The sequence below is a fragment of the Sinocyclocheilus anshuiensis genome, unplaced genomic scaffold, assembly GCF_001515605.1.
Source record: "Sinocyclocheilus anshuiensis isolate Anshui unplaced genomic scaffold, SAMN03320099.WGS_v1.1 scaffold1878, whole genome shotgun sequence".
NCBI classification, from domain to species: Eukaryota; Metazoa; Chordata; class Actinopteri; order Cypriniformes; family Cyprinidae; genus Sinocyclocheilus; species Sinocyclocheilus anshuiensis.
In genome coordinates, this window is record NW_015547722.1 from 154,816 (window position 1) to 172,099 (window position 17,284).

General features: G+C 39.7%; 2 protein-coding genes across 3 annotated transcripts in view; both read right to left on the reverse strand.

Annotated features, from left to right (window-relative positions):
• Positions 1 to 315: 315 nt before the first annotated feature.
• Positions 316 to 5,251, reverse strand: LOC107704224 (tafazzin-like). Of its 2 annotated transcripts, XM_016507111.1 has the most exons (11): positions 5,197 to 5,251; positions 4,575 to 4,703; positions 3,340 to 3,468; positions 3,132 to 3,177; positions 2,957 to 3,042; positions 2,333 to 2,413; positions 2,202 to 2,243; positions 2,058 to 2,120; positions 1,902 to 1,954; positions 1,723 to 1,800; positions 316 to 1,626 (listed from the first exon to the last, which is right to left on the reverse strand). In XM_016507111.1, the coding sequence occupies exons 2-11, from the start codon at positions 4,681 to 4,683 to the stop codon at positions 1,525 to 1,527; spliced, it is 789 nt and encodes a 262-aa protein (XP_016362597.1). In that variant the 5' UTR covers positions 4,684 to 4,703; positions 5,197 to 5,251; the 3' UTR covers positions 316 to 1,524. The 2 variants fall into 2 exon arrangements, with proteins under 2 accessions (XP_016362597.1, XP_016362598.1); XM_016507112.1 differs by lacking the exon at positions 1,902 to 1,954 and having other exon boundaries at positions 2,062 to 2,120.
• Positions 5,252 to 10,698: 5,447 nt separating this feature from the next.
• LOC107704225 (mitochondrial carnitine/acylcarnitine carrier protein) overlaps positions 10,699 to 17,284 on the reverse strand; it is a 14,474-nt gene continuing 7,888 nt past the window's right edge. Inside the window, exons 8-9 of the mRNA XM_016507113.1 lie at positions 12,691 to 12,812; positions 10,699 to 10,876 (exon numbers count right to left, since the gene is read on the reverse strand). Coding sequence (XP_016362599.1) covers positions 10,814 to 10,876; positions 12,691 to 12,812 — 185 coding nt within the window. The 3' untranslated portion in view covers positions 10,699 to 10,813. The remainder of the gene's footprint in view (positions 10,877 to 12,690; positions 12,813 to 17,284) is intronic.

The following is a 17,284-nucleotide window of genomic DNA, read 5'->3' on the forward strand; positions in this document are numbered from 1 at the left end:
TCAGGTGCGAAAAGAATTAATATCTATCCCATGAGCATAGAGAGATTTGTGAGAGCACAGGACACAGTTTGAGCGAAAGCAGAGACACGTTTTAAGTGAGTGCACAGGACACAGTTTGAGTGAGAGAGACACGTTTTAAGTTTTGTGCGAGAGCAAAGGAAATCCGCGCGCGAGCTAAGAGATTCGCGCTCGAGCATTATATTAATGTGCTTTCGCGCTACAATAATGCGCTCTCGACATTTGTCATTAAAATAACGCCATAGCATTTTGCATGATCCCTCTTATTTTGGTAAAATAATTGACATTTTGCAGATTCTGCAAGGTGTATGTACACTTTTGACTTCAACTGTATTTGCAATAAATACTACTTTAAATACAGTGATTGGAAGATTCAAATTAATTTTTATCAGATTCAAACAACTGTTTGTCATGTTTTCTGTTTGTGCCTTATAGCTCACACAAGAGAGAGATCTTTCATTTAAATCTTTAATATGTCCACTACGACATCCATTTTCATTGTTTAAAATTTAGAAGTTGTTGTATGAAAATGCCTTCTAACGGATAATATCAATTTTGTTTAATAAAAAACAGTTTAGCAACACTTTAAGGATTTTTATTTTGAACAGATCAAATGTTTATCTACCTCTAAAATGTATTTCATAAACATGGTCAACGATCTTTCCATCATGTTTATTATTTTGTTTAGAGTACATCAGATATTAAAGTATTCTGTCTGTTTCATCAATTGACATGGCAAACGGGAATAATTATATTCCGCAATAGGCACAAATGCCTATTCTGAAATAATTCTGTATTTACAGTATTTCTGTATTAATTATTCTGTATTTACAGAATATTTACAGTCAAATACTGTATCAAATAAAAAATCTAACAGCAAGTATCTTCCATTTAAAATGTCTCAATCTGTAATTAAAAAAAATTACTAAATGCTTCAGCAGTCCCACTTTAAATCAAGAATTTGACTTCTTGTCACGATAATCACTGATCCAGCTATGACAACTGCGCATACAAATTTAACATGTTCAGATGTTTAGGAAACTCCATACAAAGAAAAAAAGAGTGACTCGCTGACATGCTATGATGTAAAAGAGTTACTTCATCGTTCTAAATGCTAATGCTATTTTTGATGGGTGAAGTATTCTGTACAATTCAAATAAAAAAAATGACTTTGTAAGAATGCAACATATCGTGCTTCACAGTCTACAAGGCATTTCCAGACACTGATATGCACACAACATGTCTCCTGAAGACATCATTTACTTTCTCTATAGAGGTGTACAAAAACAAAAGATGTTTTCCTTTAGCCCATGTCTGACTGTCCACACATAAACGAACGGACACCCATGGATATAATTTTACTTAAAAGGATGCAGTAAACCTCTTTGGGTGCAGTCATTTATATGATTGTTTCTCCTCAGTGTCTACGCTGAGTTGTAAGGCCCGGGTTAGCTAATGGGTAATGTCCTGAATAGCCCTTTATCCTGTAATATGTCCCTCCATGGGTCACGAGTGTTTCCGTATCCTGTGATGAAGCGCCTCCGCCTGGGCTTTCAAACTGAGAAACTCCCCTTGAATAAAGTCTGTCAGTGTTTTCCGCATTTCCATCTGTAGAGAAAAATAATGTCGTACTCTGTACTGTAAGACTACTACTACTATTACTACTATTATTATTATTATCTTTTTAAACACTCTACCACCTACCGGACTTGTGTTGTCAGCTCTCAGGGCATTTACCAGATGTCTGACTGTGAACGGCTTTCCAACTACAACAGTTACTCGCTGCACAAAAGAAAAGTACACTCAGAGTCAAAACTGTTCTGTAAGTGTGTCATTGACAAATATCAGGTATGACACATCACACAAGCAAAATATGTATTGACCTGTCCTACTCGAGGGATGTATGGTGTTTGATTCGGTAAAACATTATTCATACCTGAAAAAATATGGTACATAAACATGCGCTCAAATATGAATTCATGAAGTTATGTGCTACGGTAACAGCTTATGTCATTTGAATGTGCACGTGCCTAGCTTACCTACATGCCACATGGGTAAAATGATTGGGTGAAGAGAGCACTCTGCAATCAAACGCCCGATTCCTGTCAAGGAATAGAAGGATTAACAACCAAACAAATCAGGGTAAAGCAAACTATTTGCTATTATTGGAGCATAAATCTTACCCCATTTTATCCTCATGAACTCTCCAGTCATGTTAACTTTACCTGAGACGAGAAATGTACCATATTTCCTTTAACTTGTACCACAAACAACTGTCGAGGTTAAAAATATGAGTGTCCTCTGCTGTCTGTACCCTCTGGAAATAAGTGCACCCACTCCCCTTGATTCAGCCTTTCCAAGAGGAAATCCATTCCTTTCTGATATACTCCATCTCCTAAAACATAGGACAGTTTAATGCATTCAATGAAATGTACCTTTAAAAAAAATATTTAAAAAAACCTTATCAACTCCAGTGTCTCCTCATATGTTTTTCATACTTGGTTAATATATAAATTAGATTTTAAAAAAAAGCACTGACAACTGTTATTTTTAGCATGTGTTCATGATTATAACATCTAACAGTCAGCTGCAGCCAGATAAATTCCTCTTTTTCTATCACTGTGCATTTCAAATGTTTTCTGCAGCACTGATGAGTTTAAGCTTAAACTTAATCTTTACCATCTCTTTCAAGCCATAATTACCAAACTTATCCCACATACCTTTTAAACACAGGTACCTGTCTCCAATGGCAGGCAAATTATTTTAAGTACATTTTTTTATATAATGACAGTCCATTTGTGCTTTACTTTTTGTGTACAAAAAAAACCAACTACTTTACAAAGTTTGATTTTGTTTAATTTAGTCTTTTTTCTTTTTTTTTTAACTGTGGAAAATAAAACACGCTGAGGAAAAAAAGCGTGGCATTAGATGAGTTCACCTCTAACAACAGGCACACATTTCCCTCTGCTGAAGAAGCTGGAGTGCAGTTCTCTTGTGAAACAGATGTCAGAGGCAGCAGGTGTCCTGAGCACACACAGACAACAAATAGGATACGATATAAAGTGACGAAACACTTTTACACGAGTCTCCAGATTCTGCTTTTATTCACTCACCATCTCATCCTGTTAAAGCTCCACAGATGCCGGAGCTTCAGGACTCCTGTTATCAGAATGTGCACAAACACTTTAAATGCATTTACATTTTCTACTGCCAAATCTACTCTAAAATGTGTTGCCTCAGTTATATTAAATGTGCATTTTTTTTTTGTTGTTAAAGCCATGATTTTATAACTCAAAACCAGGTATCTGAGGCTCTGCCTACCCCAGATGTGTGGATCATCCATACAAGACTGGTGATTGCACACTGTGATAAGAGGCGTGTCCTGAGGACGCTCATCAACCAGGTCCATCAAAACATCCTGGTTGTGCACCACCAAAGAGTTAAAATAATCTGCAGAACCAGATAAATTAGGTTAGTTAACATCTTTCAGAATTTATAGTACACATTATTCAAAATCTGGATATGGAGAAACAGGCCCATAGCCAGCTATAGGTGTATATAGCTATATAGCTATATTGACTAAAATAGTACATTTTTCATGTTCAAAAATAAAGTTTGTCCTCTGAATTATTTAATTTGCTGTTTAAAACTCCTCATATGAATGTATGTATAGTTCAGTTTAGACAGTTTGCAAGAATGCTTAGCATCTGTGGTATGAAAATAATCGCTGCGAGACGCTGGCGGAGTGAACAAGCCTCTGTGTTGCCAGATCCTATGTTGTTATAATATAAAGTAATATATAAAGTAATTATAAGCGTTTTTGGACTTGTCTTTTCCACTTAATTTGACACTTTAGAAAGTTAATAACGTGGGAAGTTGCCGTTTAGGGTCAGCGATATCTTTATCTTATTTGCAAAACATCTGAAATAATTTCAGTTTATTTCTATTTGTTTTAATAGCAATATCTGGCAACACTGCATCGCCGGCACTTAAACTGACAGTAATCAAAAAAGCCCACGGACAGGTTATTTCTGACAGAATAGCACATTCAGTAAGGGAAACGCAAAAAATATAATTGTATTATCTGTCAGAAACGTTATAAACGCTGTCAAAAACAGTGGCTTTTAACACTAGTACACAGATCTGTAGAACAAGTAGGTTACAGAATGAAATGAAATACACAAACATTAGCCATGAAGAAGTCTATGCCAAGTCGTTCAGTATAGTAGTTACATTTTCACAAACATTCATAAGAGCACTAGACAAATGTATCATCTATACAGCAATGATTATTAATGAAAACTATAACAGTTATATGTATTGTTGCATGAATAATAAGCAACTGATAAAATTATCCACCCCATAGTAAAGTATTAACAAATTTCGATGCAATAAATAGGGTATGATTTAAAAATGGTCATCCCTCCAAAACTGGGAAAATATCTTTCACAAACATCTACATGCCTGTCTCTTTTAAAGTGTTTATAGTGTTTATATTGAGTTGTATTTGTAGAGGTTATTATAGCACAATTCATGTGGAGAGACATCAGACTCACTGGTCCAAAGGTAGCTGTATGAGCCCACTATGCCCATGACCACTCTGCTGGATATTCTCCAGCCCAGGCGGGGGCATTGTGGGAAGGGCCACGTGACCTCCAAGGGCATAGCCACAGCATTCACCCGCACTGATGAGATATTACAGCGAAGAGATAGAGAATACACTGGTTTTCATCGGTTAAGAACAGACATATCTACTGGCAGATCTACAGTTCAGCTGCTGAGTATATATTTGCTCCGGATGAATTAGATATAACGTTAGCATCTAATACTTTTGGGATAGCTCTGTTTAGCATAAGCAAGAGCTTTATGTCCAAATAAAAACAGAGGAGCAGTGTGGCAGCTGTTAACACAAATTACACAACTTTGAGAAATAGCGTGATGTGTGAAAACACAAAACACTGCGAAAAAACAAACATGACATAAAATCTGCTTTAGTCAAACAATAAGAAACTTCCTCATTTTAAACGTAAACTTATGTAAACAGGGTAATTGTACATGACTGAATTGACTAATGGGTGTAGTTAATTGTTCGCCGCTTTTCTGTAACGGCAACGTTAAATTGTAATGTGAATTTGTTTCATTGTAAAAAGTATAATCAAGAAAATGTAACCCTCCCACCTTCCGTGCCGTCAGCCGATGGCCGCAGAAATGCAGCTGCACCGGAAGTACTATACCACCGCGAGCGATCATGGGAGCTGTAGTTTTGTAGTCGTCATTAGTGCTTCTTCTTCTTTGGTGTTTTATTGGCGGCTGGCAAACCATCTTATAGGTGCATTACCGCCACCGACTGGACTGGAGTGTGGATCAAGATTACAGATGAGAATCAAACACCCAAAGCAGTTATTGTAAATGAAATGATCACAGATAATCGTTTTCATGTACTCTGCTTGACTGAAACCTGGCTAAAACCTAATGATTATATTGGTCTAAATGAGTCTACTCCACCACGCTACTAAAACATTCTTCTTAATAAAGAACAATAAACATATTATTTATATTCTCTTACTTAATTCACATTCTTTTATAAACTTAATAATATCATCATATATATTGTTAGCTGATTTCCCCAATAAACCTGACAAGGAAAAGTCATGGTGTTTAACTTTCTTCATTGACTTAGTAAGGCGACATCTCTCATTGTTGTATTTTACACATTGAAGTAGTACATGTTCAACTGTTTCTTGTTGATTACAGTGTATACATTCCCCAGTTGGGTGCTTACCAATTCTATATAACATACTATTAAGTCCAGTATGCCCAATTCTAAGGTGTGTAATGATATTTCCTTCCCTTCGATTCCTACTCTCCTTTCTCCCAGCATCAACTGTTTGTTTTTTTTATTACGCAATAGAAGAACAACAAATACAATTACAAAGACAAGTAAGAACAAAAGACAATAAGGGTTACAAACAATACTCCAAAGCATACTAAGATTTACACCATGAAAGAGTCTTACATGCAATAGAAGATTATTAGAGTTTCTTAAAGAGTTTACATACACATCAAAATCTTTCCTGAAAATAAAAAAGTAGGGAGTTTTCTTTGAAAATTTACACTTATGAATGTAAAATTTAGCAAGATATAGCAATAGATTAATAATAAATTTACAGTGAGAAGGGTCTAAATTCAAAGAGTAACCAAAAAACACAATTTTTGGCGTTATACAAAAGTTTGGATATAAATATTTTTTAACAAAACTGGAAAAGTCAACCCAGAACACTTTAGAATAAGCACAGTCCCAAAACAAATGATTGATTGTTTCTTCAGACTGAAGGCAAAAGGTCTACCCGTTCCATGGTCATCCCAATATATCTGCCAAACTGGTCATTAGTTCTTCTTCTTCTTTTGGAGTTTTATGGCAGTTGACAAACAAACGATAGGTGCATTCCCGCCACCTACTGGGCTGGAGTCTGGACCATTGATGGAATAGGAATGACTAAATCAATCATTAAAAAAACAAAACAAAAAAACACCTTCTAAATCCTGTTAAACAGATCTACTTTTTTTAAGTATGTCATTAAAGCATTATATGTTTTATAATGATTCAAGCCATTATTCAACAGAGTTTTAAGTGTAATATTTTCTATCCTCTTTTCTTCCAACAGTATTGCCCTTTCATTATCATAAGCAGAACAATGTAATAGAACATGATCTACTGTTTCTGCTAATCCACACAGACTACAGACCAATGCGAAGTCTGGTAATGATTGTATCTTCTCTTCTACTACCAAAATTAACTCTTTCAACCCCAAGAAAGAGAGATTGAGGCTACACATTTTAGCTTACACATAATTACTTTTAAATAAAAAAATAAATAAAAATTGTAGTAAAGCCATGGTTAATTTTCGTAAGGGAGTGTGTGTGTGTGTGTGTGTGTGTGTGTGTGCTTGGTATTCCCTATGTTATGGGTACCAAATGTCCTTACAAGAATAGTAGCAGTAAATTTTGACCATGTAGGGACATTTTTGGTCCCCGTGAGGAAACAAGCTTATAAATCATACACAATGATCTTTTTTGAAAATCTACAAATGCAGAGTGTTTTGTGTGAGGTTTAGGTGTAGGGTTTGGGTAAGTGGATAGATAATACAGTTTGGACAGTAGAAAAACTATTACGCCAATGAAATGTCCCCATAAAACATAAAAACTAATGTGTGTATTAGGGTGGCCCTTATTTTTTAAAGACTTAAATAGTAACATTTCTAAAGATTAGTTTAATACTTTTTTTTTTTTTTTTTTACAAATATACATAAGTTGTCTCCTAATAAGTTTCACACAGTTTTCAGCTCAGACTGTATGTCCTCGCTACAGAATGAGCCTTAAGGGACAGCTGTCACCATATAAACTCACTCACATTATACTTTCAGGGTTTGCAGTAACAAAAGTAGCATCGGGGGGGAAAAAAGATTGTTTAACATCCACTGGCAAACCAATTCCTTATTCTAAATGTGCTATTATTAATTTTCCTTATTCAACTCCTTATTCTAAATGTGCTATTATTAATTTTCCTTGTTCACCTCTTTATTCCATTATTTAACTCCTCATTCTAAATGTTCTATTATTAATTTTCCTTGTTCACCTCTTTATTCCATTATTTAACTCCTCATTCTAAATGTTCTATTATTAATTTTCCTTGTTCACCTCTTTATTCCATTATTTAACTCCTCATTCTAAATGTTCTATTATTAATTTTCCTTGTTCAACTCTTTATTCCGTTATTTAACTCCTTATTGTAAATGATCTATTACAATGATGCTTAAATCTGTTGCTATTTGTAAATGTTCCCCCATCTAGACCATACCAAAGGGGTTATAATACTATTTAATAATACTACTTTAAAACTACATTTTCCCTAAGAACAAGTTGAAATTGAAGAGAGTATTAGGTCTCCACCATTATTTATTTCACTGTTAATATTACAGAGCCATTGTTTTTGATTCAGAACTCCAGGTATGTAAAGCTTGACGCATCGCACCGGTCACGGTGCTACTGTGTTGGAGTGAGAAACGAGGAGAACAGGAGTACATCAACCCAGCAGATTTTAATTATAACCAAGAAAACACACGTAGCAGATGAGGTAGACATAAACAGACATTCACAATACCGGACGAGGAAGAATGGAAACACACACGGCTTAAATATTGGAGCTAATGGGACACACCTGGGAACAATAGAACTAAAAGGGGGACACCTGGAAACACAATCAGGACAGGAACAGAAAGACCAAATAAGTACATAAACATAACCTGGAGCACGTGGGGGAAGAAAACATACAGAGACACGGAACAGAGGCTGACATTACTCCCCCCTCCTAGAAGGCGTGTCCCGCGCCGTAACAATTCCACCAGGGAGGGGGGGAGGGCGCCCTGGAGGTTGGTGCAGGACTGGGACATGGGGAATACCTCCAGGGTGGATCAGGCAGTCCAGGGGGGCATGGCAGCACAGGGAGCTCAGGGGCCACGGCGGAGCAGGGAGCTCGGGGTGCCATGGCGGAGCAGGCAGTTCAGGGTGCCACGGCGGAGCAGGCAGTTCAGGGTGCCATGGCGGAACAGGGAGCTCGGGGAGCCATGGTGGAGCAGGCAGACTAGGATGCCATGGCGGAGCAGGCAGTTCAGGAGGCCATGGCGGAACAGGGAGGTGCCATGGCGGCACAGGGAGCTCAGGGAGCCACGGCGGAACAGGGATGGCCTCCGTGGCCTTGGCCTCGCCACTCGGCCCGGCCACTACGGACAGACCCATACTACCCCTCACCCACCCAAAAAAAATCCTTGGGGAGAATATTGTCATTAGATGCTCTCTGTAGGCCTAGTTTGGGAACAATGGCCCTCCCTGGGCTTGACTTGGGGACTGGAGCCCTCCTTGGGCTCGACATGGGAACTGGAGCCCTTTCTGTGCTACACTCGGGGACTGGAGCCTTCTCTGGGCTAAACTCGGGGACTGGAGCCCTCACTGGACTAGACTCGGGGACTGGAACCCTCACTGGGCTAAACTCGGGGACAGGAGCCCTCACTGGGCTAAACTCGGGGACAGGAGCCCTCCGTGGGCTAAACTCGGGGACAGGAGCCCTCTTTGGGCTGGATTCGGGGGCTGGAGCCGACACTGGAGCGAGCTCTGGGGCTGGGCGCACTCAGGCGAGGAAGAGGGCCAGCCATTTCTCCTCTTCCTCCTTTTCTGATTATGGGTGAATAGGGCGGAACTGAGGAACGGCCAGCGGGCTGGAGAGAGCCGCGGCCGGCGGGCTGGTTCTGGATCTGGGCTGGACGCTCTCCAGACACCGGAGGATACCTTCCCTCCAGCTCAGTCCTGTGGTGTCTGGGAGGTCCACGGGGCGATAGCAATTGGCCCCGATCCTGAACAGAGAGTTGAGCGTGGCGTCATCTAAAGCCGTCTAAAACTCCCAGGCATACTCGACGAAGGGGAGATCCTTACGGGCTATGGCGATGAATCGAGCATTTCCATGATGCGGGGAGAAACAAACGGGAAAACAAAAACACTTTCTAAAACGGGGAAAAAACCACGGGGAGAAGAGCCATCGCTCACTGTTTTGGTCCGGTATTCTGTCACGGTGCTACTGTGTTGGAGCGCGGAACGAGAAGAACAGGAGTACATCAATACAGTTCATTATAACCAGGAAAACACACGTAGCATATGAGATAGACATAAACAGACATTCACAATACCGGACGAGGAAGAATGGAAACACACACGGCTTAAATAATAAGGGAGCTAATGGGACACACCTGGGAACAATAGAACTAAAAGGGGAACACCTGGAAACACAATCAGGACAGGAACAGGAAGACCAAATAAGGACATGAACATAACCTGGAGCACGTGGGGGAAGAAAACACACACAGACACGAAACAGAGTCTGACAGCACCCACAAGAATAAAGAGTCTTAATACTTACATCTGAGTGATATTACAATTTTTCCTTTTTAATACATTTATCATCATACAGCTTACATAGAGATGCAAGTGACATGTTGTAAAGGTAACCAGCTATATATACAGTACGATACAAAGATTGTGATTTGCACACATAGTAATTGGTCTACAATTACTATAATTATTTTTATACACAGAAGTAGAAAATAATCTCACATGAGAGTTAATGCATGATTTTCTTTCTAATTTAATAATAATCTATGCAGACGCTTTTATCCAAAGCGACTTACAGTGCATTTAGGCTATACATTTTTTACCAGTATGTGTGTTCAATGGGAATTGAACCCACAACCTTTTGCGCTGCTAACACAATGCTCTACCACTGAGCCACAGGAACATCTTTGTTCTACCTTTTCATGACAGTTCCACTAATGCATTCAAAACTATTTTAAAGACATGGTTTTAATGCAAAACCAATACATTTCAAACATCCAGAAATTAAAAATTACATATTATTAATTTTTATATTTGATTTTATAATTTTACAATTATTCAATTGAAAATAATTAGCATAAGATAACAAATAAGAGAGACATATGTAAGAGAGCATCATTCAAAAGTAACATACGTTACTGTAAACTTTCTTTGGATAAGGCACAGAATTCTGTCATCTGTTCTAAATTAAATGGTAAAGAAAAAAGAAAACATACAAATCTAAGTCTTTCTGCCCCTTACTGAAGACATGCAAATGAAAAATGTCTAAAATGACACCAAAAAGGGCTGTAAAACAATGCTACATAGAAAAAAAAATGGTATTCAAATATCAGTCGTATCAGTCGTAACTGTGAAATCACCAGTCTGGAGCAATGTAGTTTAAGCACTTTAGTGCAACCTCAAAGCCTAGAAAGCAAGCCTGCAAGCAGGACAAACAGAGAGAGTAATAATAAAAATAAAAATTTCAAAACATATTAACACTCATTTTAACATTCAGAATACGTTGAATATCACATGTAGAATGGAAAATGTATCACTGGCCTATTACAAAATGCAGAGTTGTAAGAAAATGTTTGTAAACAATTTAGAATTGTCAGTATTTCACCTGTAGGTGACGGAATAAGAATAAGCTGAAACAGAACAGGGTACCTTGTTTTTCCTACCCTGGTTATCGTATAACAAGTTCTCTAACTAGCAGTTTATGGGGCCCATCAGACCTACACTGGAGCCTCTACGCACTGTTAGTTTTTGCGTCTGTTGTTCTACAGTGGTGTGTCTGCATCGTTCTGCAAGTACACAGCCAAAATATGGTTTGCCAGTGTTGACTAAAGGTTTGCAAAATGTGTTTGAATTGGATTACAAATCTTACAAATGTTCTGAGTATATGAGTGTATCTAAATGTAAATGTGTTTTTACATGCTGCTCTGTAGAGCTAAGATCTGCAAAAGGCCAGTCAAGAGACTGACAGGGGCCTCAAAGCAGCATGATTTACCTTAACTGCAGGAAGTTTGAGAATTAATCAGAATATGATATTAATAAAAGTCTGTTTTATGTTGCTACATGTCCATATGTTTGTGCTCAAAGAGACTTGGTGACCAGATGATCAGATCTAACTCATGGAGCCTTTAATTCTACTAATTCAGCTTGGGCTGTCAAGCGATTAATTTTTTTAATCTAATTAATTACATGATGTGCCGATTATTTTAATTATTCTAATTTATCATTCAGCAGTTTTGGCTAAGAAATTACCCCCCAAAAGATTAAAGTCATTATTGTGTTAAATGAGAAAAGCATTGAATAGACATTACAAAAAGTAGCTTTAAAAAGAAATAAATAATAGCACATTTGCTTGTGTGATATTACTAAACTATATCCTATCATATAAATACAAAATACAAAAACACAAACAGAGCATTTTTTGCCCTCATTTCTTGAATTTTAGGGGCATATAACTGCATTTTCATAGGCTACACCATGCAGTCATTCATAGTCCTGCATCATGTTCATGCATTATTAACTGCTCCAAATTAACGTGCTAAATCCACAGCTCTAGTACCAGCCCTTATAAATATCCCGTGAACATTTTTCACTGATTCAGCTGTAATTTTTCTGATAGTGTGGGCAAACCTATGGTAAAAGAGCAGATATACAATTAATTTATCAATTGAAAAGAAAGTAACAAATCAACATAAAAAATTATTTAAAAAAAATATGATATAGCTATTATATGATATAACCATTCAATAGCTAAAAAAAAGGCAAATGGAGCTCTAGAGTAGTCTATTGTCAGTTCATAAGAATTTATGAGTCAAATAAAGGTGACTTGACTTGACTATTGTAAATACAGTAACTGTCCCACATGCAAGACACTGGGGCATAAACTGAAATGATCTCCATGATTCCTAATCTTTTCAACAAAAAAAAACCCTGAAAGCGACAAACTCTTAATTATGACTTTAGAAGTGGGAGGTAGGACATTTCTGAAAGCACGTGAAGGCAGAATATATAAATACTTTTATATGGCATATTTATATGGCAGATTTTGTTACTGTTTTTATCAACCGCTGTGACCAACTGAGATATATTTAGTCAAAAATCCATAAAATCCTAAAAGGCTCACCAAACCATTTTATACAACTTTACTAGAACTCTGTAATAAATGTTTTCATGACAATAGGCAAATGAAGTGCTGATACTGAAAAATGTATTGGTAGCATGAGTATGTTTTCTCACCGCATTAGCAGGAAATGCTCGTAACATGACTGCGCTCAAGCCTTTGTAGAGAGCATGGGCTCCTTCCTCCCGTAACAGTGTTTTTAACACATCTCTCAAACCCCGGTAACGCCCATCTGTGGCTGCAGGACAGAGCACAGAGCATTGTCTGCATTTTCTGATCACACACTACTACAACTGCTACATGCTTTTGGTATTAAGTGCAACCCACTAAAATTGGCACGCTTGGTAATTGTGAACATAACATACTGTGAAAAAATGTTACAACCTTTAATTGAAGTAATAAAAAATAAAAAATGTGATAAATAAACATATTCAATAGAAATATATTTTCTTCAAAAAGTGTGTCACAATTACTGGCACCTCTAAAAATTCTTATGAATAAAATCTAACTGAAGTAAATTCCTCTTCATATAGTACCTTTTAAAGTTTACTTGAGTCAGTAAATCACTTAAGTGGCACTGGGTTTTACATATGAGGTGATATAAAGGGCAAATTCCTATTCTCATGGGAAAGACCCCAGAATACAGCAATGAGTAACAGAAGATGTTGAGCCACACAAATAAGGAAATGGCTATTCTGTAAGATAACGGTTGAAATGCTCATTTAAAAGTGATTGATCCATGAAAAAATTCTCCATCACTTCAATCAGACACCACCTACATAACCATAAACTTGTTTGAGAGGGTTGCATTACAACAAAAGCACTAGCAGTTTGCCAAAAATTACTGGGACTTTCATTGGAACCATTGCTATTTATTGCGTGACCAAAACACAGCTTTTTTTTTTAGAAAAAATTACAAATTAGAAGTAGAAGTAGAAGAAACATATGTGGGTTTTGGTGGCCAATAATTGTGGCACACATATATTTAAAGAATATGTATTTTGTATTTTTTTTTCTCCCTTCAATTATTTTATTTCAATTTTTTTAAAAAGTGTATTTTGAATGAAAAACCAATAAGATAAACAGCAAAGACATTTTTCCAAAGACTATTTGTTCACATTTACCAAGAGTGCATATATTAGTAAAGGACACGGAAAGACGCATTATCCATTATTGAGCAAGTACATGAAAATCAATGTTCAAAACCACATTCTTGCAAATTCTGTAAAGCTAATGTTTTATTCTTGTGTTTATGCCATGCCCGTAAATACAGAAAAGAAGGTATATCTACTATACAGTGTGTTAGGCAGATATGATACTTACTCATATTTATTTTTTGATATACAATAACACTTTTTTGGTAACACAATACTTAGATAAGAATTGCCCAGCTACCCACACACACAATCTAGCATAATTTACTGAGACTATACAGCAGTGTGATCACCTGAATTGGCTCATTAAAATGCCCTTGGCTACCCTACTGTCACGAATCCGGTCCATGAACTTCCATCCACTTGCCACCAGAGGTCGCCCTCCCATGATATTGACTCTCACACCACACAGACTGTTACACATCACCCTGGACTACATTTCCCATACTCCATTGCACTATCACAAGCTCACCTGAAACCAATCACACACAGCTGCTACCAATAACACACACTATATAAATCAGTCTCACACCACCATTCAGGGCCGAGTATTGTTTAGCATTTATCGCTCACCTAGGGATAGCTACTTTACAGAGCCATTCCAAGTTCATGAGTCTAGCCTGGTTCATAGTCTGTTTTCCATGTCTCTATCCTAGCCTGTTATCTCGTCCTGTCTGATTTCTGCCTGCCCTGAAGTTTATAGCCTGTCTTGGATTTACCCTTTGCCTTGCTGATTCGGACTGTGTTTGCACCTCGATTGGATTATTGCTTGTTTTGGATTCCTCTTTTGTCTTGCCCTCAATATACCTGTTTGCCATTGTCAGAACCTTGCCTGTTTTTATGACCAGGCATTTAAATAAAAGCTTTGCAGATGGATCCGCACGTCTCACGTCTCTGTCGCCCCGTAACAGAATACTCGGCCTCACAAGGATCCAGCAGCTTTTCATGTGGACATTGGCCAGGTATGGACACTGCAAAACTTTTATTAGCCTTAAAGCAGGGCACACGCCCGCTTGAAGGCTATATTAAAGAGTATCTGGACATTGTGTGTTATTCTGATCTGCCAGATTGTGTACTGATAAGACTTTTTTTGTGATGGAGTAAATTAACCTTTAAAGTCACGATTAACCCGTGAGGGCCCCCGTTCTTCTCTAAGCTATTTTTTGGATTTTGCTCTGCTGTGTGTCGACTCCGTGTTCACGGTGGGTGTTGCGGAGAAACATGACACCGAGTCCGCTTGTGTAATGGTGGCCGCACTAGAGCACACTCACAAAATGGTGGCGACAGTGGAGCCTGATCGTAAAATGGCGGACACAACAGCGCCCCGTTATGTCACAGCTGATCTTCATGAATCAAGTCAAGTCACAGCTGATCTTCATGAGTCAAGTCTAGTCTAGTCACAGCTGATCTTCATGAGGCATGTCAAGTCACAGTTGATTGTCATGAGTCAAGTCAAGTCTCAGCTGATCTGCCAGAGTCACGTCACGTCTCAGCTATTTGTCCAGAGTCACGTCACATCACAGCTGATCTTCCAGAGTCATGTCACTTCACAGCTGATCTTCCAGAGTCTTGTCTCGTCCTGTCCTTTGCACCCAGATTATCAAGGTCAGCCCTTTGGTATCCCAGACTGGCTTCCAGCGTGGAGGACCCACCGCTGGCATCGGCACGTGCAGCTGGCATCCCTAAACCAGCGCTATCAAGCCCTCCAGTGTCTGAACTATTTCCGCTGTCTGTAACGCTTCCCACAATGGGGATCGCTTTATGGTGTATTTGGGCTGCATACACCACCACTGAAAATGTAGAAATGGCGGCAGCCACTGTGCGGTCTCCTGAGGTGGCGGCTGATGCTGCAGATCCTCCCGAGGTAGTGGCGCACGCTGCCGTGTTCCCCGAGGTGATGGCGCCCGCTGCAGCTTCTCCAGAGGTGGCGGCCCATGCTGCAGAACCTCCCGAGATGGCGGTGCTCGCTTCAGCTCCTTGCGCGGTGGTGGCGCCCAGCAATGCACCTTCAGCCTGTCATGTCGCGGTCAAAGGAACCGTTGATGAACGCTGTACCTGTCCAGCTAAGGAGAATGTTAATGAACTCTACCTGTTTCCTGATGTTACTACTGTAGAACCTCCAGAGGTGGCGGCATCTGCTGCAGAACCTCCAGAGGTGTCAGTGGTATCCACTACAGAGGCCGCTTATGAACTTTTCTCCTGCTCTGAACCGGCTAAGGAGGCCATCTCGGAACTCTCGTCTTGTTTTAAACCCGTCATGCAGGTAAACTATGAGCTATTGTCCTGTCCCAATCCAGCCGGAGAGGCTGCCCATGAACTCTCAGCCCTGTCTGTCACAGCCAAGGACTCTGTCTGCGAACTTCATGACTGTCCTGTTGCAAATGAACTTGCTATATGCCCAGGTAACCCCGTCACGGCCATGGGGGCCATGAATGAACCTTTTGTTTGCTACATTAGCCTTGTCACTACCCCAGAGACTTTAAATGTATATCCTGTATGCCCTAGTAGCCTTGTCGCACCTGAGTCAAGTCTAGGCACAGCTGATCTGCATGAGGCAAGTCAAGTCACAGTTGATCGTCATGAGGCAAGTCAAGTCACAGCTGATCTTCCTGAGTCAAGTCTAGGCACAGCTGATCTTCATGAGGCAAGTCAAGTCACAGTTTATTGTCATGAGTCAAGTCAAGTCACAGCTGATCTTCATGAGTCTAGTCAAGTCACAACTATTCATCCAGAGTCACGTCACGTCACAGCTGATCATCCAGAGTCACGTCACATCACAGCTGATCTTCCAAAGTCATGTCACTTCACAACTGATCTTCCAGAGTCTTGTCACGTCCTGTCTGTTGCACCCAGATTATTAAGGTCAGCCCTTCGGTATCCCAGTCTGGTATCCAGTTTGAGGGATGCACCACTGGTGTCTGCACGCGCAGCTGGTATCCCCAAACCCACTCACTCTAACCCTCCTGTTCTGGAACTGATTCCCCTGTCTGAAGCGCTTCCTATGATGGGGATCGCTTTTTGGTGTGTTTGGGCTGCATACACCACCACAGAACCTCCTGAGGTGGCGGCGTCCTCTATGGTGTCTCCAGAGGTGGCGGCTGAGGCTGCAGAACCTCCCGAGGCAGTGGCGCTCGCTTCAGCTCCTTGTATGGTGGTGGCGCCAAGCAATACACTTTCAGCCTGTCATGTCGCGGTCGAAGGAACCATTGCTTATTCAGTCTGTGAGTCTGTTTATGAGCTGTCTGCCCGTTCAATGGTCACCGGGGGGACTATTGATAAACTTCTTGTGTTCCCTGCCTCGGGCCCTGAGACTGTAAATGCACTGTCTGTCTCCTATGTTTCAGTTTTCCCTAGGCCTCAGTCCCTGCCATGGGTTCCTGATCACTCTGGTCTGCCGTGGTGGTCTGCCGTGCCACCTGTGATCCCTCTGCCTGTCCTGTCACGGCTATGGAGGCTGTCTATGAACTCTCTGCCTGTCCTGTCACGGCTATGGAGGCCGTCTATGAACTCTCTGCCTGTCCTGTCATGGCTATGGAGGCCGTCTGAGAACTCCCTG